General features: G+C 35.7%; 2 protein-coding genes across 2 annotated transcripts; both read left to right on the top strand.

Annotated features, from left to right (window-relative positions):
* The first annotated feature begins 840 nt into the window (after positions 1–840).
* LOC145787304 (leucine-rich repeat transmembrane protein FLRT2-like) lies at positions 841–3,551 on the top strand. Its single transcript, XM_082599025.1, has one exon. The coding sequence runs from the start codon at positions 939–941 to the stop codon at positions 2,448–2,450; it is 1,512 nt and encodes a 503-aa protein (XP_082455151.1). The 5' UTR covers positions 841–938; the 3' UTR covers positions 2,451–3,551.
* Positions 3,552–17,056: 13,505 nt separating this feature from the next.
* Positions 17,057–19,942, top strand: LOC145787303 (leucine-rich repeat transmembrane protein FLRT3-like). The gene is made up of 2 exons (XM_082599024.1): positions 17,057–19,142; positions 19,646–19,942. Exons 1-2 carry the CDS (start codon positions 17,281–17,283, stop codon positions 19,833–19,835), a joined length of 2,052 nt encoding a protein of 683 aa, XP_082455150.1. The 5' UTR covers positions 17,057–17,280; the 3' UTR covers positions 19,836–19,942.
* Positions 19,943–22,307: the final 2,365 nt, after the last annotated feature.

The raw sequence follows: 22,307 nt of genomic DNA, 5'->3' as shown, positions 1-22,307 counted from the left end.
TGTAGGCTACTGTAGTTGCTATGAAAAGAAATTTGGAGTTTGTCTTCTGCAGTGTGTTGACTTAATATAACCTACTGTTGGGTGTTGTGATGCACGATGCGTTGCAGATTTTTTCAGGGAGTGAGTCACAGAAATGAGTCTTCAAAGTTTAAATCAATCCATAGAGAGGCAAAAAGGTTAATCGATTGAAGCAAAAGAGTCAGTCTTTGTTATAAAACAAGCAAACTGTAACGTGGAACGATGGCGTGGGAGTAAGTAATAAAATATATAAAACTTGCGGCAAATAAATCGATTTGAACGATTAGCACTGCAACAGATGCTGTGTCGTTTAAATGCAAAAATGGTTTAGCAGAAATATACTTTAATAAGACAGGCAAAAGTTTATTTGTTGATGGATTGAGGTAGAAGGAAAATTAAAAAGGAAAGCAACTAGTGGAAGTTGAAGTAGCATTATGTCGATTAGGCTATAGCATTTTCTTTAAATTTTATTTGTTAGTTGCATGTGGTAATTGGATTTGGTACAAAATTAACTTGATTTTCAAGAGCGGCTTACTGCAAGCTTGTATTATCCTTTAAAAGCAGAAACTAACCAAGAAAATTATTTTAGGTAACTTTCACTCAGAAAAATGTGGTTAATGATAAGTGTAACATTACTTGTGACTGTAGATGCAGCAGCTTACATCAAGCAATGTCCTGAAGGCTGCAGATGTAACGAAGTACGACGGATTACCTATTGCAACGAGAGATCCTTGAAGTACGTGCCCATTGGCATCTCATTAGATACTAGAATATTACACCTTCAGGGCAATAACATATTGAATAGCCCCTCTTCAGAAGAAAACTTGAGAAGACTGCAAAACCTAAAGCGTCTTGATCTTCATCAAAACAAGCTATCATTTTTTCCAAAAAGACTTCCAAGCAGTCTTGAACGTTTGTTGATGCAAAAAAACTATATTAAGTTTATTGGTAGATATGCTTTCAGTGGTTTACCAGAACTTATAGAGCTTCGCCTTGACTTCAACAACATCAGTAATGATGGCATCGCATCAAAGGCTTTCTTACAAGCACAGTCTTTGCAGGATTTAGCTATGGCAGGAAATTGGCTAACATCGATACCTAATAATCTTCCGTCCTCTGTCAAGCGGTTACGACTCGATCACAACCGCATTAGTACAATATCAAAAAGTTCGTTATCTAGCCTGACCGGTCTGCTGTCGTTAGATTTGTCACATAACCACGTACGCTCGATAGAGATAGGTGCCCTTGACCTGCTTTTCAGTCTTCACACAATAAATTTAGCTAACAACAGGCTTGAAGAAGTTCCCAAATCTTTTCCTTTTAAACTTGAAGTTCTTATCTTATCAAGAAACCAAATTAAATATATCAGAGCAGCTGATATATTCTCGCTGGTTAACATCATAAAGTTAGATCTGTCCTCTAATCAATTTGAAAGCGTTGAGCATAATGCATTTGATGGCATGGGAAGGTTACGAGATGTTGAACTGCACGACAATCCTTGGCGGTGTGACTGCTACCTGAAGTACTTGAAGACTTGGTTGACGAATACAACATCAGTGATCAGTAGCAAAGGGAACATTCAATGCCATACTCCTGAAGTGTTCAGAGAAGTCACCATCAGAAGCATTGACCTTGAAGCACTGCAATGCCGTGGCTACCACGGGGGTCAGATCTCATTTACTAACGTTGAATCAACATCTGTGAACGTCTTCTACAAAAAAAGTAATTCAGCGCCTCCATACGTAAATTACAAAATAGTGTATGGAATTACAGAGAATCAAAACCTAATTGCTGCAACAGCTTTGCCTCCGTTATCTCCAATTGGTATGATGAACACATCGAATGTTCTTGATATTGGAATCTCAAGCAATATGTCACCCTTATCCCCAAATTCTCATTATTTAGTGTGCGTCTTTGACGACTTTTACCAAAACCAGGTGGTAATGGATTCGTGTGCAGACCTTATGACCGCTCAAGAAGTGTCTGAAACGCCTTTAGAACGAAGTACCGGTGTTCCCACGTGGTCCATATCTCTTCTTTGTTTAATGACACTTGTGGTTGTAACAATTTGCGTTGCTTGGTTTGTGCAAAAGAAAATGCATCGTTTACAGAAAACCAGCATCAACAAGTACCGTAACAGTTGTCTGTACGCTAGCACAAACACGCTGGACGCGCGTCAAGAGTTTGAAGTCACAATACAGCCCCATAGAAAAGTGACGACAAAACCTTCGGGTTCAAATAACATTACAAATTTAGGACGAACTGACTATGGACCAATTACAAACGTAATTAGAAACCAAGCTAGGCGGCCTAAGTCTCATTACGAACTGGGAAACAATTTCAGATCTGCATCTGAACGGTCTGAACATCCTTATCTTTGGCACAGTTTGAGAAGAAATAACTCTGGCAATACTGCGCTGTTTTCTTTGTAGTGTGAAGCGTTTTACAAATTGATCACTGGTCTAAGTTTTTGTTTTGTTATTGTGAGAGTACTTGCTGCCATTATTTATTTATCTGAACATGTTGCACATTGTCATTTTTCGAATTGATTTTTCTCGTTTGCATATAAGCTGGCCAGCTAATTTGAATAGCACAAATGATCAAATGTTGCTCTTAAATGAGATAACCAAATGCGTAGTGTTTTATCTTTTTGTAAAACTTACAAAAATAAAAAAGAGTTCTGGTCTGCAATAATGATAATTAAGAACATGAACATCAAGTGTTTCACGTTTTTTCTTAACACTCTGTGGTCTCATGGTCAACCTGCAAAATTGCTCATCTACTGCAAAACTGATCCCTTTTTCATTGATTCAACGTTGTCGGATCTCGAGAGATGTTCAGTCAATGTAAAGAGGATCAAATTTTGCTGGCTTGAGCGAGAACAACAAATCAGTTTTTTTCCATTGATTCAAAGTCTGAAGACGTGGAATCAATGTAAAAGAGAACTTATGTGGGGGGCTCACATAATAATGTTCTGTGCGAGTTTAGGCTACAACTTGCAATGGGAAAATAATTTTACCGAAATGCTCACACTGTAAAAATTGCAGCTGAAAGCGTTCAGAAATAGTTGTGATGTTAGCAATTTTCTTTTGCATTGCTTGTCATTCTTGCTGCCAAGAATTGGCTGACATATGTGTAGATGCTGATTTTCTGCTGCGCCTTTTTTCATTTGCGAAAGGAAGTTTATTGTTATTCTTTTGTTGTGTTTCATTTCAGCAACTGACTTCTGTTTTGCTGAGACCGTTCCTGTCTTTTCCTTTATTATATATTTTTACGAGCTCGCTTTTCAGACGTAACCTGTTGAACTTTAATCTGGCTATCCGATCTTAAAACTACATTTCATAAATCTGAGTTTCACCTTGAAATCTTTGAACACGAAGGACAAGATTCGACTTTTATTTTTGCTGCAGCAATGCGAGATGTAAAAAAACAGAAAGAAAAACAGCATTTTTCGTCAAACCAATGTGTTTGCACTTTTATATGATCAAAATTAACAATACAAAACGTTGAAACAACATTTTCATAGCTTTGAATTGTCTTGAACGAACGCTTATTTTATAAAAAGAGGTTCCTGATATGGTGAAATCTTTTTGTGGGTGGGAATATATAAATCAATATGTCATCAAAACAGGCAATTATGAAATTACTGAAAATCCTCCTTATATTAAGTAATTGGCAATGAAAGCGAAAAGAAATAAAATTGAATTCTGTATCGAGAGGTGATGTTTCGAGCAAATAGTTTGAAAACAAGGAAAATCAATTTCACTTCATTTATGAAATGAACATGAAAGTTAAACTCGATGAAACCTGCCAAATGTTTTCCAAGACTGTCCATCCTGTTGATAGCTTCAAGGTCTTGATCTATGCCAAATTAGATTAAAAGCTTATATCAATGATGATGAAATGTTAGAAAGATAGTCCTTCACCAAATAAATTCACTGCCTTCAATTAAATAAATCCCTTTTGTCATGCAATCGATCAAAGAGTTTCAAAACACATTCGTGTGTCATTGGATCAACATTATTTGCTTGAAAATTACAGTACGGTACAAACAATTTGTTTTCCAAGCTAAAGTCTGTTTGTAAACTGCTGTGCGTTTTGCTGAAGCGCTGTCGGCAGAAACAAAGTTTGTTTTTGTAGATTTAATCTCTGTTCCTTGAAGTAGGGATAACGAAACACTGTAATCCAGAACTTGTATAGGTATATAATTGCACCGTAAAATCACTTTGAGAAACAGTCATTTTACTGACATTTCTAAGAAAGATATATGATGCTTCAATTGAGTTGCATATTGTGCTCCTGGATGCTCTTCTTCTGCGGCAAAGCTGACAGAAAAGTTTAGCAAATCCTTGTTACAAAACAAGCATGTAAACGCTTTGCTGATATGCTCAAAGCAGCCAAACATTAGAAGAGTCGGATTTTACTTGTGTCCGAATTTCATTCTTCTGTTAAAACTCCTGGTTTGTTATTCCATAGTAGGCTAATCGGTTTTCCGTAAGTTTTTTTCACACCCAAAGTGAGTGGGTTCTGTTTCCTTGAATATCCAACCCCAGCCAACAAATCAGTCTCTTTTGCATTGATTCAGCGTTTGTGTCGTAAATCAATATAGAAAAGGCCAATTTGCAGACAAAGGTAACAATAGTTGCTATCAGTAAATTTCAATTAGTTTTACTTCCGTGGAGCCACATAGGCCTATAGCTCGACAACTAAGCCCTACTTTATCCAAATGATGAAGATGAGTTATGCAATGAAAGTTTATTATAAATTAATAATGATAAAATTCGATGAAATATCATTTCTGAAGATATTTGCCAGCATAAACATTATGTATTAGTTCTTCAAGCAAGTTATAAGTGTTAATTAAGCTTAATGCGCTTGTGGCGCGTGATTAAGATCAGAGGGAGGGTGATATCGGAGAGTTTTTGTAAAATCTTCAGGGTTTGCTTGCTTGGTGTTTGCGTTTGGTGTGCAAGGCAGAGAAGCTAATCTGCTTGTCTTCCATCAAGCGCATCAAAAGCGGTTGTCATATGTCAACTAGTGAACAAAGAACGGGCTAAATAAGCTCTTTGACGTTAATTGTTTTTTTCCACAATGGGCTGTCGACTTGCATAAAGAAAAAGTTATCATAAAAGCTACAATCGCTTTAAAACTTCTGATCATATTCGCCATTTCAGTTACATCATGGCACTCCATGCTTACCAAGACAAGACAACATTTTCATTGGTTGTTGCGACTTTTTTACTGCACTGTTGGTCAGAGGTCACCAAACCTTTTTTGTCGAAGACCACTGCGAGAAAGGAAAAATCGTTGATCCATACTCCTTTTGTTTATTGGGGAGAGAGATTACTTTTTTCATCCACAAACGGACATCACTGAGTAAATTATTGCTCAGAAATGTTTGTTTATTTTGCTTAACACAACAAACCTACAGTTTGTAAACTGAGATAATTTAGCACAATGCGTGTGAAATATCTGCCATTATCGTGAAACATTCGGTCGTTGCAGATGAGTTGTATGAAGAAAATCATCACATTTACCTCAAACCCCAAAAGTCACATGCTCTCAGTCTTTCAGAAATAAAACAATATCACAAAATTTCAACAATATAATGACCTCGGATAAAAAGATCACGAATTAAAAACTTTAAAAATGTTAATTCGCGCGCTTTCTCGCTCTACGACTGTAGGCTCAGCCTTTTTGTATGACCCAGTATGAAAGATTTAGATTAAATAGGCAGCAAGATAAGAAAGTCAATTTTCGTGACCAACTTCAGCTGTGTCATTAAAGGTTTTGTCAAAAACACATTCACGTGCTCCCGTTGGGTGTCGAACGTCGTGCAGGGAAGGCACCACGTCATCCCATGCAAACTTGATAGACTGATTTGAAGTTGGAATCTTCGATAGCTCAGTTGTTTAGCGCGTCACTTCTAGAACGAAGAAGCTTCAAGTTCACGCGGCGCTGGTTCGACTCTCGGGGTGTGCGCTTGAGCAACGCACGTTAAGGACTGGTCTCCATTCAGCGGCACCTAATGGATGGAATAGTTCCCCGGCAACATGACTTCAACAATCGGAAACTTCACTCTGTCAATCTCGGTGACCGGGCCTGCGTCAGTGGTTCAAAGCCTCTACAAGTATGCGAAACTGCCAGGATTAAGCTTTTCAAGAAGCTTTCGCAGTCCGAGGATAAAGATTCCATCAATCAATCAGTCCTCGGACTGGAAAGCTTCATTGCAAGCTTAATCCTTGCAATTTCGCATCCTTGTAGAGACTTTTAATGATTGACGCAAGCCGGTTACAGATATCAACAGAGTAAATTTTCCCTTTGTTGAGGCGTTTTTGTCCATTGTTGTTGTCCAAGTTCACTAGGTGCCACTAAACAGAGAGTATTTTTTAAAGACGTTGCTCAAGCGCACACTCCGAAAGTCGAACCAGCGCCGCTTGATGTTGTAGTTTCTTCATGCACAAAGTCCGGGATCCAACTGAGCGAGAGAAGCAAAATTTTGGCCTATATTTTTACTCTCTTTTTAGGTCTTTGATTTAATTCGTTGCACCTTGTGGCAGGCCAGATGCAAACCTCAAGGCGCAGTTTGATGGCCTCTGTTCTAGCTCTATCACATTGGTAGTAAAATGTGGTTGATTTTTGGCAATAGTATCAGCAAAACAAAACCAATGACATTTCTTAGATGTCTGAAGAGTTTGCAAAGTAAATCAGTTGAATAACCTAGTTCAAATCAATGTGCAGTGATTCGTTGAATTAATATTTTGCGATAAAATAATGATTCAAATTATTTCATGAGTAGAATATACCGTAATATTGTGGCAATGAAACTCGAAACCAGTAGTCACGACTTTGTTCAATGTTTATCAACTTGTAAACCAAGGAAAATTGGTGATAGATGTTGGGAAAAACAAAAGATGATGTTTTGCTTGGTTTTGCATTGCTAAACTTGACAAATGTTTCGCGTCCTCAGAGTATCGATCTATCGCAGCCAAAATCGAACCATTATTTCACGAGGATTAATTTCACAAAGCAGCAGGTTTTCTTGCGCACAAATTGATTAACATGAAACGCTTTAATGAGCTAGCGTTGTTTCTGGGAGACTGAATTGTTTCTAAAAAAGCATGTCACTTTGAGATAAACAGAACTGTAAAAACAAAAACAATCTCATATCTCCAATAACAGATAACGCCACATGAAAACTTTGTTGGGATTAACTTCATAACATACAACAGGCAAATGGGATTAACGGACAACTTAGCTATCTGTTACAGAACAGCAAATCGCCCTACAAATAACAAACTGAAAATTCACATCTTTCAATTATGCAGCTCACATTTTTTGAAGCTGGCTGGTTGATAAGTTTACAAAATGCAATGTAAAATCAATGTCTTGTGATGCCTTCTAGCAGTCAGGCCACTTTCTTGTATCTTTCTCCAGTTGATTCTTATTGATTTCATCATTAATTGCCAAGCTTAAAATATGAAGCTGGAGAATGTTTTATTCCTGAGACAGTAATTTGTGTTTGTAATTTTCTGCGGATTAATCTGTTTAAGCCTTTCAGTGACACAAAGGTAATTAACTGAAAGTGATGAAAAAGGAAAATTCATTCAAGAGCACCCTTGGTGGTAAAATCAATATCACTAAACCATATCTGCAATTGATTACTCACAAGAGTTCATGGTATTTCAAGGTAAGCACTGACTATTCAATTCAAATACTCACTTAGAACTTTCCAAAAAAAGTGAAAAGTTTGACAAAAAAAGTTATTTGATTTCGCAAAGTGGAAAAATCTTCTAAAGCGCAGTTAAAAATCAAAAATAAGCTTTTTTTCATACTTTTTTATGAGACAAATACGGATAGGCTACCTGGTGTGAATAAACCCCTAATTGTTCAATATTGTAGCCATATACAGTACAGGAAAAGTATTAATTTGCTGAGAAATCACTTTGGAATCTTATGAAGTAATAATGACATCATTAATCCAAAAATTGCAGGATTAAAACTTCTGAAAAATGTTTGATAATTAGACGCTTGCATGAGGGACTCACAAAGTTCGTTTAAAGCTGCCACCGTAGGTCAATGGCCACTTTTGGTAATTACCGGTTTGCTTAAGTTTAATAGAGTAGTTCACATGCCTGACAAAACACATGCGTTCAAAACTTTACAAGACTGGAGCTGACAAGGCTTTAATCAACTAGAAAATGCTACCTTCGTGTGATATGTCATTGGACAACAATAAAAACCTACTCCAAAATGGATATGAAAGAATAAAGGTGGCTGTGTAAGATGAACTCAACCTATCAGTCCACAGTGACCTTAAATGTTTCTGAAAATTTTACAGTAAATAAACTTAGGGTACATTGGTTTGCCTTATATTGTTTGAAGATTTATCCATTATTAAGGTTTACACGTGTTCTAAACAAAATTATTTCAAACTATTTTGGAACAAAACAAAATTTCTTGTTTGCTTTACGTAACATTTTTGCATTGATTTCCTTTTGTTTCGGTGAAGAATGTCCTTTCGATTCAAATTAGCTTCTTGCAACAACGAACTTTTAAAATTTTGTTCCAACTAAAAATGCTTATTTCTAACAATTCAAACAGGTGACTACGTTGATTGAACGCACGAGGCGTACATCCGAGAAAAACTTTTCGTAGGAATTTCATGAAGTGTAAGAACTTTTTGATTCTTCGAAACTTTTAGAAACTTTCATTTTGCACTGAACAAAACTTGCACTAGTTTATGGGTTGTAAACTGAGAATATTTGGATGAAGAAAAAGGTATTAATTTTGTAACACATTTATCATGTCTTGTGATAAAGCGTTTGTTGCCCAATTTATCTTCAAAGTGACGCATAAGATGTCACAACCTTACCTAGCTATTATCAGATTAACAATTTGATATAGAGCGAGATTACAAATTTAGAAGCCCCAGATTACTCGCAAATTTTGACCAAAATTAGATTAAAACGTCTGAAAAGACTGACATCTGTCTTATTGTACGAACTAATCATTTCAACGAAAGTGTGAAGCGGTTTGGCCGATTACAATACATTTAAAAAACGAGCCATAAAACTTTATACAAAGCTGCAACCGAAGATTGGAAAAGGCAAAATACACGGTGTCAGAAACAAGAATGACAAGACTTCAGACTCGAGTACAAATTAGTAAATTCCACTATACGGTACTGGCTTTCATGGCCAGAACCACAACTGCGTGTTGGCGAGTTGTCAAGACCACTGGACTGCTATTTCTGTACTTGAACGACTGGAAAGCTTTCTTCCTTATGTTTTTAACTTGTTGGCAAGCTTGATGCTGCAAAATCAACCAACTTATGTCCTAGTCACAAATTGAGTTTTTGAAAACAAAACATGCATCACATAAACTTTTAAGCCGACAATCCCAAGGAATAGTTTTCAACTCAGTCACTTCTTTCTACAAAATGAAGAAATTTCCAACACATTTGTTTAGCAATGTGTAAAAAGAGCGTTGTTCCTGGCTATCAGCACAAGACTACTCACTAGAAAAGCGAGCAAATTTAAAATATCAATTTGCCGTAACAAGCAAATTACATCAATACACTATTCTATTGAATAAAGAGTCTCAAAATTGTCTCCAGTTCCACAATCTTGGAAAAAGACTGGTCAGACAACAATGACAACTGAAGTTCATGTGGGTTCTGTTTTGATTATAGACCAAAATGATGCGTAAACCAAAAAAATACTTTAAAGCTGTTTTTGCTTGAGAGTAACAGTGTACAATTGTGTTGATTATATATTAATATCGAGTTTGAACTTAATGTGAACACTCTTTCGTCAATCGATACATATCATCCCTCTGTGAACCTTGGCAACCATAAATTATGAGACATTTTTTTTACACTTTACTAATCTACTGCACTTTAACGAAGATCAAGCACAAATGAAGCCGATTATTCGATTTAAATCTTTTGCAGCGCCAGATTAAGCTGAGCACAAAACACAAGTTCCAATAAAAGTTTATTAACATTTCTATCTTTGCGTTTATTAAACGCAATCAATCATAACAACAAAAGTGTCAAAGACAATGTTTAATTAAACTAAAAATGATAATAAGATGATGTATAAGAAAAAAACTTTGAAAGCACCTTTTTTCCAATTAGCCTACTACTTAAAGTATCTTTGTTTTTGCAAAAAGGAATTAAATTTTAATTTCTGTAATTTAATTGAGGATACGTTTTGATTATTTTAATATTTCTTTAAAAGTTTTTTCCACTTGTATGAGGAATGAGAAAGTTTAAAGAGTTTAGCATTGATGGAATTGTCACCCAAGCACTAAAGATGTAGCTAATTATGAAACAAAAGTCTATATCAAGAAAAGGATGCAAGTAACAAATGTCTTGAAAAGTAGGCTATATGCAGTATGCACGGTAAGTGACACAGCATTCGTTTTTTAGTTTTGAGTTACAAAGATTACAATGCCACTTGGACAAAACTTCTTCAGTGGTCACGCTTGAATTGCAGTCACACGCCTTTTTTCAAGTAGAGACTGGCCCTTGTCGCGCCATTACAAACACGAATAACCGAATGCACCTTGGCAACATGGTCTAGAAAATTTTCGTTAAGAAAATTACATAAGTTACTGCTGTGAAGTAACCCAATAGATTATTTATTTTAGGAGGGCAAAAACAATTTTTAGAGGTAAAATATAATTTTGGAAATATTGCCTCGGCTCCTATGGTTGCTTCGCTAAGTTACAGAAAAGTACTAAACTAAAGGTGTCCGTTTTATGTATACGAGACTATGATATTAGGCCAACCAATGAAACACACTGTAGACCTCAAACCTACAACAACAGATAGACATGGCTGCATCCTTGCATAGCTTTTCTAAAGCAAAAGCTGATTAGATTTTATCTGGAGGATTGTCTCTCTTTGGTGTCAGCTTTCAACACAACTAAAAAAAGAAGTAAATATATAGTTGACATTAGGTCTACATAGTTTGTGTGCTCATGGTAAAGCTTATGCTGTAATTTAGTTTGCAATTCAGTTAATAAAAGCAAAACAAGGCCAGTTTAAAAGTTGTAGTAACGTTGTTTAAACAAACCAGTAGCCAAAGTAATTTGGTTTGAAGTGGTGACAGTTTATCATGTCACCGTGAAACTGGAAAGGTTGCCAAGTGGGTGGTGAAAACACCAAGAATACTTTCGAGCTTCTCCAATGAAAGTGATACTTTCCCTTCTAGTCAAGATAAACTGTCTTTAAGAAACACATGGGTTATTTATAAATTTTAGTTGTCTTTCTTTTTGCATAGGGCGCTGTAAATTTACAAAAAATGGGCTTCAAATAAAATTATGAAAATGCGTCCTTTGAATTTGTGATGTACTTGCGATTTTGTTTTTCTGCTTGATGTCCTATCATTTACAAAAAAAACAACATGTTAGACATTGAAATGATGACTATAGCTGGTTGGGCTGGGCTATTCAGGCTTACAGTCAAAATATATGTGTGAATATGTTTCTTTTAATTGTGATACGTCTTTTTTGAGCATTTTTTTGCTGATTAGTGAGTTGAGACTCAATTGAAATAATCACGTCAGTTCAAATACACAAACAATGGAGAAGAAAGAAACTGAAGAACATGTCACCCTGAAATAAGTGAAATAATAAAAAGGGAAATGAATCTACAAAGCTGAGCCAATCAAAAAACGTTTCTTTAAACGTTTGAAAACTGTTTGAAAACAAAAAACGTTTGAAAACTGTCAGCTTTTTGGAACCAGACTTGGTAACACAAAAAATGCAACATAAAAATCAAGTAGACTTCTTTTATGTTTCAGAATTATCCGCAAAATTACATAAGGCAAGGAAAAAGTTGTAGATTTGCCTCAATCATTTGTTATGAGTATAGTATCTGTACATAAATTACAAACAACACAACACACTTTTCAGACATACATGTAATGTTAGTGGACGTCATACTAACCAAAAAGGGTCAAAATTGATGCGTGTTTGAATCGCTTTATTTCTTTCTGCCCACTCATATTACTACTTCATACGCGCGTGTTCAAACAGTATGAAGTGTTCACATGCGGATATATGCGAGGGTTGGATTTCGCTTGCGCAGGTGAAATCACGTCAGCATGCTCGAAAGAGAGAATTTCGTGCCTGCGTCATCTCTCGCTCCATTTCCAAAACGCATAGAATAATTACAACGAATAACGCTTAAGTTATTTTAAGGCCAATCAAAGGGCTTAACTGGGATTAAGGTGGGTTCCCTTATTGGAGCCAGATGTAAGAGAAAAGAGCGCCATTACCAGACATTGTGGACTCGAGGATTAACGCGTTGACTGAGTGTAATTGCGACCATGCAAAGATGTCGAACTATTTATTGAATAATAAGTTGATCGAAACGAAGGTACACAATTTCTAACCGGATCAAGGATTTTCTTGTCACAACCTTTTCTTTGGCGAGTCACACATCTAGCGATATGTCATGCGCCACGAACTGTTTCGTCATCCGATTTCGACCTCAAACTCTACACTTTTAATGGACCGTGACGAGGTCACGTGACACAAGCATTCCAAGCATCAATTCAAAACAACAAAAATTCTAGTTTGCATTTGAACTTTTCTTGTATGCAAAATCTCCAATAACAAAATAAGTTGCATTTTGCTTTCCCACACGCAAAATGAACATGCAAGTGTGTCTTTGTTTTTCAAACTAAATAGTCAATCATTATTGTCAGTTATCAAAGTTAACGACAAAAATGTAACATTTTATACATCATGTGATCAAGGAGTGTAGTTGTTTTTGAAATATTCATTTCTTTCATAACTTTTAAAACTTGGATAAGTAGCCTTATGTAAACAAGGGTTTGACATAAAACGTGATAAGATGCTTTTGCACAATATGTATTTAGCAATTAAGCACTTATCGAAGCACACATTTTTCTGTAACATCCATCAATTCTCTAACATGTTTTCTAAGTTTCAATTTTGAACCCAGCTTGCTATCACAAAAAACAACTGCACAATTCGCATCAGTCAGCTGTTGATAGAAATGTGCACGAACAAAACTTAGTCGCTTTGTGGGCATTTGGCTACTTCAATGAATATCAAAGGTGAAAAACGTGCTGTTTTATTGTTATTGTATAGTTTCAGTAATTCACAACTGTGTTTTAACATGGTGATATGCAGACCTTTATAGCGAAAACAGTAGATATCGTGTATGAACAGCTGATGAGAGAAACGCCACAAAACATAAATATGGCCTATATAGTGTGATAAAAATTTATCTAGCCTACAATCATTTGAAAATTCATCTGGCATCTGCGATGGTAGATTGCTGTGATTTGATGCCGTGTCGAATTTTGCACTTTTTGATGTTGGACGTACCAGTGATTGTTCAGTTATCGAAATCCTAATGCGAGAATCTCAATGAAATCAATAACTTTCTAGCCAGTAAATAACGCAGCCAAAATCAATGCAAATAGCAAAAAAGCTTAGCTGGTTGGCTTAATTAGTAAAAAAGCAAAACTTTGCAGAAAAGAACAACGAAGCTCTTCTGCGAGTAATCGAACCAGTTTTGTTTTCACTTTCAGAAATAGGCTAAATATTAAATCTTTTTTACAAATCTATTAGACCTACTCATCTACCAGCAAACAGTTGAATTCTTTGGTATAGGAACCGAAATGTGATATGAGATGTATTAAAAGTGCTTGCTAGGACCTAAGTGACGTAAGTCATCTCAACACAAAGCTTGAAATGGGAAGGGCGCAACAATAACTCAATTATGATTGTTCAGTGTTTCCATAATTAAATTAAAGTGATGGATTACTCAAACGTGTATTGTCCTGTCTATGGAATTTCCAAGGCACGACCAAATATTTTTTCGAGTTTCTTTCATGAACAGTGAGCTGAAATGTACACGACGATTCTTTTACATTAGATTGACGTTAATTGACTATAAAATGTTTCAAAAAGCAATAGTTGTGGATGAATAGAAAACAAGTAGGCCTACACCGAATTCGTTGCTCTCAAATTTCAATGCTGAAAAATTCTGTAATCTGGAGTACTTCCAAAAACTTGGTCGTTGGAGACATATATTCTGCTTCACTAACCAACTAATATCGACATCAAAATTCTGTTGAGCTCTTTAGAACAAAAAAACAAAACAAAAAAAACATCGGAATAATTGATTTATGACAATAATTAACAGTTGATCGAAAAACCTTTTCAAAAATAAGTGCAACGTTGTTAGCAGATTTAACAGTTTCAACAAAATGCTGTAATTTTACTGCCATGTTTCTATGAATAAGGATAATGTAATGAAGTAGCCTATAATGCACCAATGACGCAAAAACAAAATTGAGAAAAAAATCAGCAATTATGTCCTTTGGAGTGATATGGATGATTGGCGTAACTAGACAGCAAACATACATGTCAGGCACTTTAGAACGACATTATCGGTTGTCTTTTTACCACACAAATTTAAGCACCAGTCATTATTGTGTATTAATTTTACCATAAAACCTGTTTAATAGCTTAGAACATGATAAATTAATTAAAAAATAACACATTACCTCATGCAGAATATGTCAGTAATTCGCCAAACTTTAAGTGCAATGTCTTCAGCGCTTTGCTGACGTAATGGTCGACGCCTTGAAGAACAATGTGGAAGAGACGTCTTGAACCCTTGTTGACACTTTTCTAGACAGACACGAGGCTAATATTTGTGTTGATACAACAAATTGGTGACGAGATGCTGAACCGAAGTTAGCTGCGCCACAGCAAACAATCTGAAACAACAGTGCTTGCTCGTTTTAATTAACGCAAAATGAACTAGTTTGAGTTTGCTCGACATGTCAGTTTTTGACAAAACCCAAGCAACAAATCAATTCTTTTTACATTGGTTCAACGCCTGCAGATGTTGAATCAATGTAAAAAGGACTGGTTTATGCCGGAAACATAGGGCGATTTATTGAAAGAACACCAACGAATTTATTTTCACACAAGTCGGTTCAACCATAAACAGCTAAAAATCGATTTCGATCAGCTAGCAGCTAGATCTTCTTCAATTAAGCTTATTCAAATAAGTCAGAAGGTATTTCATTTTCTTGATTTATTGAAATAAAAGTTAAAATTGTGCAAGAAAAAAGAGAAACCTCCTCTTTTCAGTCACTCCACGATCATGTTGATCAATTGCAATCTATAGAAATTTCATCATTTGCAATTTCGTCGGGTTAGTATTAAAGATTCACTGTTTAAGATGGGATTTAAGAGCAAACAGTACTTACTCTCCCGAGAAGCCCAAGCAAGCTTTGAAGTCCTCAGAGACTAAAACTCGTTGATAATCCTGACCACGAGCCATAAAATTAATAAGCTTATCACAAATATCACCATACGAACCCGTCATCTATAACGCTATTCAATCTTCATTCGTGTTTTGTGCTGTTCATACCATAAGCATATTTATCAGGAGTTCTGATATTTGCAGAAGGCTTAAGGTACGGTCCTTCATATGAACTCTCGATTTCCCGTCCTGGAGTTGAGTTATTTGATGAAGTGGTGTCAATGCTCTGTTGCGTCGTTTTTGTTTAAACATAACATGACCTAATGACTTTTTGTTGTTAAAATATGTCAGAAAAAAACTTTGTACAAGGTTGAGTTTTTTATAGGCTTACAGTATACAAGACTCCAGTTATGCTATTCCTTTTTTAATGGTAGGAGCAAGCAGTAGACTAAGCCCGTTTTTCAGACAACAAAAGTTATCATTTTTATATAGTTTCAACAAATGAAAATTGACCAAATGACAACTTTTGCTGGCAAGTTTGCGAAATAAATAGCAAGTATCATCACAAATTCTTGTTTGAAATTTTTACTGTTTACCATTACTCAAAAATTTTCAATTCTTTTTCGATCAAGTTGTAAGCTGTCTTCCATCTTAAAATTATTATTTTAAACGTCACAAATGATCCTTTACAAAGTACAGAAGAAATTAATTAACTTAAGAGACAAATTGCGAGCGATGATGTAAATTGTAAAGCAAATACTTGAGACTTGCGAAGAAGAAACGGCACAATGGCGACGTATCACATCAAGAAATAAGTTTCGAGTGCGAGAGAGGCGGTCGTCAGTCGACACATTGTTGTGACGCAGAACGGCCGGCGAAGCATTTCGGAAACTACTTTTCTTGAAAATACCATAAACAGCAAATTGAAAGGAGGTGTTTGCTTTCAAAACTAATTATAGCAACTTGAATAAGTTGGTGTTGTAGATGTGCAGTTCTATAGTGTTGTGTAAAGACAAGGGACAAGACAAAAGCATATCGAGTTATCTATATACAAAAACTTTGTTAAAGGGTTAAATAAGTTGCTCTCTATTTGTTGGTATAACACTGTACTTCAGTGATAGTGTTTCTGATTACTGATTATGATGGGTACTGTAGCTAGCAAGTAGTTGCTTACTTTCTTTTGACAAGACAAGTGGAAATATGCTTTAAAACAAAGTATTGATAGAACTTTTAATATTACAAATTCAGCAGTGTGATATATATAAGCAGTTGTCTATGCTGAGTGAATTAATATTACATCGCTTACCGCATATCTGTTAGTATTGATCTGTTTGAATAATTTTGAGCAAAAGTAACAAATTACATAAAAGAAATGCCAAAAAGAAACAACTACACCGACTACAGTCTCCTGTTGACTGGCAGTCCTATGCTGAGCGGTATCTTCCACACAAAATGCAAACATTTATCGCAGTGCAGCATCACACAAACCCAGTTTTTATCTGGAAGGCAAAATGTTACCTTTTAGATGATTTTTGAAATTTAAGTTTTCTTCCAAACGTTTTTTGAAAAGGGCTGGTAAATTTAAACTCATCGGAATTTCAGTAATTTATCAAGTGAAAAGAAGTATTACAGGTGTTAACAATTCATGCATTGTAAGGTAGATTTACAACATCGGTCGTAAAATATTTGTATGCGGGATATCTGGCAAAGCGCCCTGCTGAAATTAACACGTTTCCTGAAAAAATGGTGGCGAGACTCAATAGTAAGATAATAGAAATAATTTTGACGTTGCATTCATAATGCCTTTAACAAAAAACTTTTTGTCCTAAGAAATGTCACGTCATTGCTGAAGAATGTGATTAAGATATTATTTAAGATGTGCCCGTTGAGAAGGCAATGTCGACTGAAGTAAAGCTAACCTTTGATTATTTTGTTAGCAGAAAAAAGAAGTACAGTGATATCATAAATTACTGGTTAGCCGAAAAACATTAACTATGCACCAGATTGTTCTGATAATTATTGGATTGGTGATTTTAAATTTCTTCAGTGTTGGACAATGTTGCCCACGGGTTTGCAGATGTGACAGACGGAAAACAGTTTATTGCAATGAAAAAGAATTGATTTTAATTCCTTATGGCATTCCGGAAGATACACAGACTTTACACTTGCAATTGAATAATGTTACCAATGGCTGGATTACCGATGATATTTTATCGGGACTGACGCAGCTGAAGAAACTAGATATGCATCAAAATAAACTGACGTCTGTTCCAAAATGGCTTCCGCGTTCACTTGAATACGCAGACTTTCAAATAAACCGAATAAAATACGTCGGCAAAACATCTTTAAGAGGAATGACATCATTGGTTGAGCTGCACTTGGGTGACAATAACATCTCTAACCTTGGGTTTTCATCGATGGCGTTTCACGACACAAACAAGCTTGAGGTTCTGGTGCTCTCAAATAACTTGCTAACTGAATTTCCGGAAAATTTGCCAGTCAGTCTACGTATACTTCGATTGGAAAATAATCTAATCCAAGTTGTGTCTCGACGATCAATGGCAGAACTAAGCAATTTAATTAATCTCGATTTGTCTCATAACGCAATAGCTCAAAGCAAAATTGCAGGAGGAGCAATGAGCTCTCTTTCATCATTAAGAATGCTGGATTTGAGCAGCAATGTTCTCACTGAAATACCGAGAGATCTTCCTCAAGGTCTCAAAGAATTGATGCTTTCAAAAAACCAAATCGAATTTATTTACAAAGATGTCGACGAAACTCATGGAAGTTTAAAACAACTCCAAGCATTGACAAATGTAGATTTATCCTCCAATCGTCTCAAGAGCATCCAAAAGTCCTCCTTATCTACTTTACATCTTCGTTCCATTGAGCTACAAAATAATCCCTGGCAATGTGATTGCCACCTTCATTATTTAAAACAATGGATTTTGACCACCGAGTCTGCACTTAGCAGTGAGAGCAATATCCGCTGCCACTCTCCGTCCGCTTTTTCAGGAGTCACTTTAAACAGCATAGACGACGAAGCTTTAAGTTGCAAGTCAAGGACACACACTCAAGACATGATTGAAGTTTCTGGAGTGTCATCTTCTGAAATTAGCTTACAATGGCATGGTACACTGGAAAATCTTGAGCCCCCGTTTATCAAACGATATCTTATGTATGGACCATTAAAATGCAGAAACTGTTCATTTCAAGACTCGACTTCAACAAATCAGCTGTTGAAAGGAGAAGCTACTTCATTCATGGAAAGTTACAGTTCGCAAGACATTACTTTAGCTGTTCAGGAAAACCCAAGTAATGCCAGCATTGTTGTTAGTGGTCTTCAGCCAAATACAAACTACGCAATTTGTATTTTTGACTCTCAGCAGGATGACGACACAATTGCAACTGATCAATGTATTCAAATATGGAGTGGCTCGGATAAAATAGCTCGGGAAGACGCCGTGCCCCTTCCAATGTGGCTTATAATACTTTGTTGCGTGCTTGTATTTCTAGTATTCATTGCAGTTATAACAATTATTGTATGGAAGAAGAAATCGATAACAAAATCAAAGACTCCTCAGAGATATTCAAACAATAGAAACGATTCGTATTACCCTGAAGCTTATCTTTCTGGGCTAGCAAGGCCTGTACCTTGTCGGCCCACTTTGGGCCAAGACCAAGTGTACGGCACAAACCTTACAGACAGAACTTATGCTACTTGCGGTCCGGCCAGCACAACACAAAGAACTTTACAAAACCCCACTGTTGATGCAAGAAGAGAATTTGACGCTTTGATTAAACATGATGGAAAAACGACACCAAAAGGATTACACACACCTACAAGCAGTTACAGGTTCGTAAAAGAATTATTAGGACTGCTTGAAACAAACTTTTTGTTGTCCAAAACGAAATGTTTTGAGCATTCTAAGATAATGTTTTGCTTTTAACAGTAAAGTGAGATATTACTCCGGTCACGTGATTTTATTCTGAAAATAAGCTTAATGGCATAAATTTTTCGTTTTGTGTGGATATTAGTTTGACAACAAAATGGCCCTCATATGGTTTTTTGGAGTTTGAAAATGCTACAGTTTAAAAGTACTCAGCAACTTAACCAAAAAACAGTTGTAACAGAAATTCGTTACTATTATTTTCATCACCTAAAAGCTAATTTCAAAAAAATATTGCAAATTCTATCGGTTTGTTGTGCAAAACTGTAGCAATGTGTTTGCATTATGATTTAAAACCAACAAAAGTTATAATAAACATAAAGTTACAGTACAATACAATAGGGCAGTGTCTGAATAGATTAGTAGTATACAATACATGTCATAAACTAATAAATCTATATTTTTATAGTGATTGTCAAGAGAACGACACTCTATCCACCACTCAAACAGGAAGGTGTTCAAAACTTGGTCCGTCAGGCTCACCACCACCAACATATGATTCACTGCATTCTTACTCTCCTTCTGATCAGCGTTCAAACTTTGAAAATATGACTCCCAACACCCAAAGGGTGCTTCATGAGCATGGAAGCATGGTTTAAGTTTAATAATTCGCAAAATATTTTTTAGTATTATGCATTTTTCTGCTTTTTCGTTCCGTCTCAAATATATGCAGTGCTATTTTTTATAGTAAATCTTTGGAAATTGATTTCTGTGGAAGCCTGTTGTTGTCAGTCGATTCAGCACAATAGGCATTTCATGGTTTTTCATTGAATCGCTCATGCTGTTCGGTTGAGGGGTCGTAAAATAAACACAGCCGTGACAAAATAAGCTTTCAAGGCTAAATATTATGCCTTCAATAGATTTTCCGTTCGCATTTTTTTGCTGCCAGCAAAAATCTGTCAACAGAAATTACTCTGATATTACAGACATAGTTGACAGATTCAAGCAATAATAACAATTTTATGGTTGTCTGAGGCACGCCAGCAACAGTTGGTGAAATATTTTCTCTGCTTTGATGAAATAACAAACAAACTTACAGACCCTTGATGTTAAAACCCAACAACATTTTCTTAATTCTAAAAGCAACATTCGATTAAGCAAAAAGATTTTAATCGGAATGATTCGTATGGATCTGCTACGCAACAAGCCTAGATCACATGTTAATTTCACCTTTTATAGAAATCGCATGATTTAACATCGCATTGAGGCCACAGTTGCACGGCACGAATAAGTCTGATGATAATAATCCGAAAGCTTTTATGCGTAGACTTGAAGAGCGTAAAACGTTTGCTAAATTTGGTCCCTCATGGTCTATGGTTGGGGTACATGCAATAAGTTTAAAGAAATTTAGTGGTTTGGCAAAGCGACTCAAACTTGTCTTTTGTTACAAATCGTTGAAAATTCCTTAATAAAAATATAGTCTAAGATAATCACATAAAATTTATAGTTTTAATCGTCTAAAAGGAAAAGTAAACATAACATGTTTTCCATTCACGGTATTACAGAAGCAGGTGTGCCGATTTTACGCTCGCTAATCAAATAATTGCTCTAACAAGCTGAACAACTACTTGCAGAATGAAAATTGCCCTTACAAGTTTTCCGTTCCGTTCTACAACCAAACTTATCACGTTTTGTTTTCGCTTTCAAGATGTCATCCAATATTTTTTTTTGATAAACTTGAGAACCGTTTGCAGCAAGCGGATGAGACAACAAAATGAACTGTAGCCTAAAAATTTGTTTTATTACGAAATTGGTCAAACATGAGCTAGTTTTGTTGAAGGAATTAACATTTCGGATTAGGAAATCGTAGCTATTAAACCAACAATCCAACTGACAGCGTTTATTAAAACTCCGTAGGTAACAAAAAGTTTTTTTCTTGTTTATTCGCAACCCATATCACAACAAAGCTATATTCCGAAAGCTATAATTGAATAGCCAACTTAGGCTAAGGCTTTCTAGAAATAAAGCTTAGCGTCTTTATGGCTGTTTATTATGGAAGCCTAAGTTGCAATATTGCATTGCTACTGAATTATTTGCTTCGTTGAAGGGGAAAATCATAGGTGAGAAAAGAGTTTAAACTGAACTAGCACATATTTTGTACTAACTTGACAAAACAAAGTTGATACGCTGTTGCTCAAAGAAACTGGGCAAGCAAAATGAATTGATTTTGAAAGTAATTTAATTGCATGAACACTGCATTGTTCAGTTGTTACTGCTGCCAATAATAAAGATAGGTTTGATCTAGCCATGGTTTAATTGATTTGTGGCATAGCAGTCAGAATGTCATGGTAGATATCATGTAAACCTTGCAGTAGAGAAAGTGAGTTCAAAATTATACATGTGGGAAGTTGAATTAATTTTGTGTTTTGCTCAATGACACGCTTGACGTGACCCAAAAACTTTATTGCCAGCTAAAGATCGCACAAAAGCAACTTATTGCTGATTGTGTAGTCTACTTTTAAGCACCGGTAACCAAAATACAGTAAGCCTAAGTTTATATTTTAAAAATAATATCCATTTTTAAGTAGGCTACCCAAATGCCAAACTTTTTGTTTCTTTTTGCTAAGTTTTAAGCTAAATTTGTTTTTTAAGAAATCCAATATTACTTTGATCAATTAACTTACATCAAAAATAGGACAGTCTTTTTCGTACTGTGTGACCAATCTCATGTTTTTTGCAGTTACTGAGATAACATATCTTTACGCCTACAAAACAAATTGCAGAAACCTTTAGTTTGTTGTGTGTTCAATTACTTCAATGTCACGCCAACCTTTCCAAATCTTACAAATTCTTGACGTGCAGCCAAAAAAAGTGATCATTTTGAAAAAGTCTGAGTCACTGTTCTGTATGAAGCAAATATTTTGAAGGTTATCCTTAGAAAAATGATGAGAATGGTTTAGCTAAAAATCTACTGGTTTAAAAATGTGAAGGAGTACACTATTTGTAGTGCTTCTGGATCTAAAATATCATTCGGGTTCAAACAAATGGCACTTGGACAGTTGTTGAGAATGCAGTTGCAAAACCTCGATGGCCAGGGAAATGCTGTGAGTGACTCTTTATCGCCAATTGGG

Source organism: Aplidium turbinatum, chromosome 18 (assembly GCF_918807975.1).
Source record: "Aplidium turbinatum chromosome 18, kaAplTurb1.1, whole genome shotgun sequence".
NCBI classification, from domain to species: Eukaryota; Metazoa; Chordata; class Ascidiacea; order Aplousobranchia; family Polyclinidae; genus Aplidium; species Aplidium turbinatum.
The sequence above is the reverse complement of the archived record's forward strand: the minus strand, read 5'-3'. Positions and strand labels throughout refer to the sequence as shown.

Excerpts from the sequence above, each read along its gene's own strand:
- LOC145787304 (XM_082599025.1), top strand. The coding sequence starts at position 939 with ATGCAAAAAAACTATATTAAGTTTATTGGTAGATATGCTTTCAGTGGT.
- LOC145787303 (XM_082599024.1), top strand. The coding sequence starts at position 17,281 with ATGCACCAGATTGTTCTGATAATTATTGGATTGGTGATTTTAAATTTC. Across the intron at positions 19,143-19,645 it reads ACACCTACAAGCAGTTACAG|TGATTGTCAAGAGAACGACA; the intron begins GTTCGTAAAAGA and ends ATATTTTTATAG.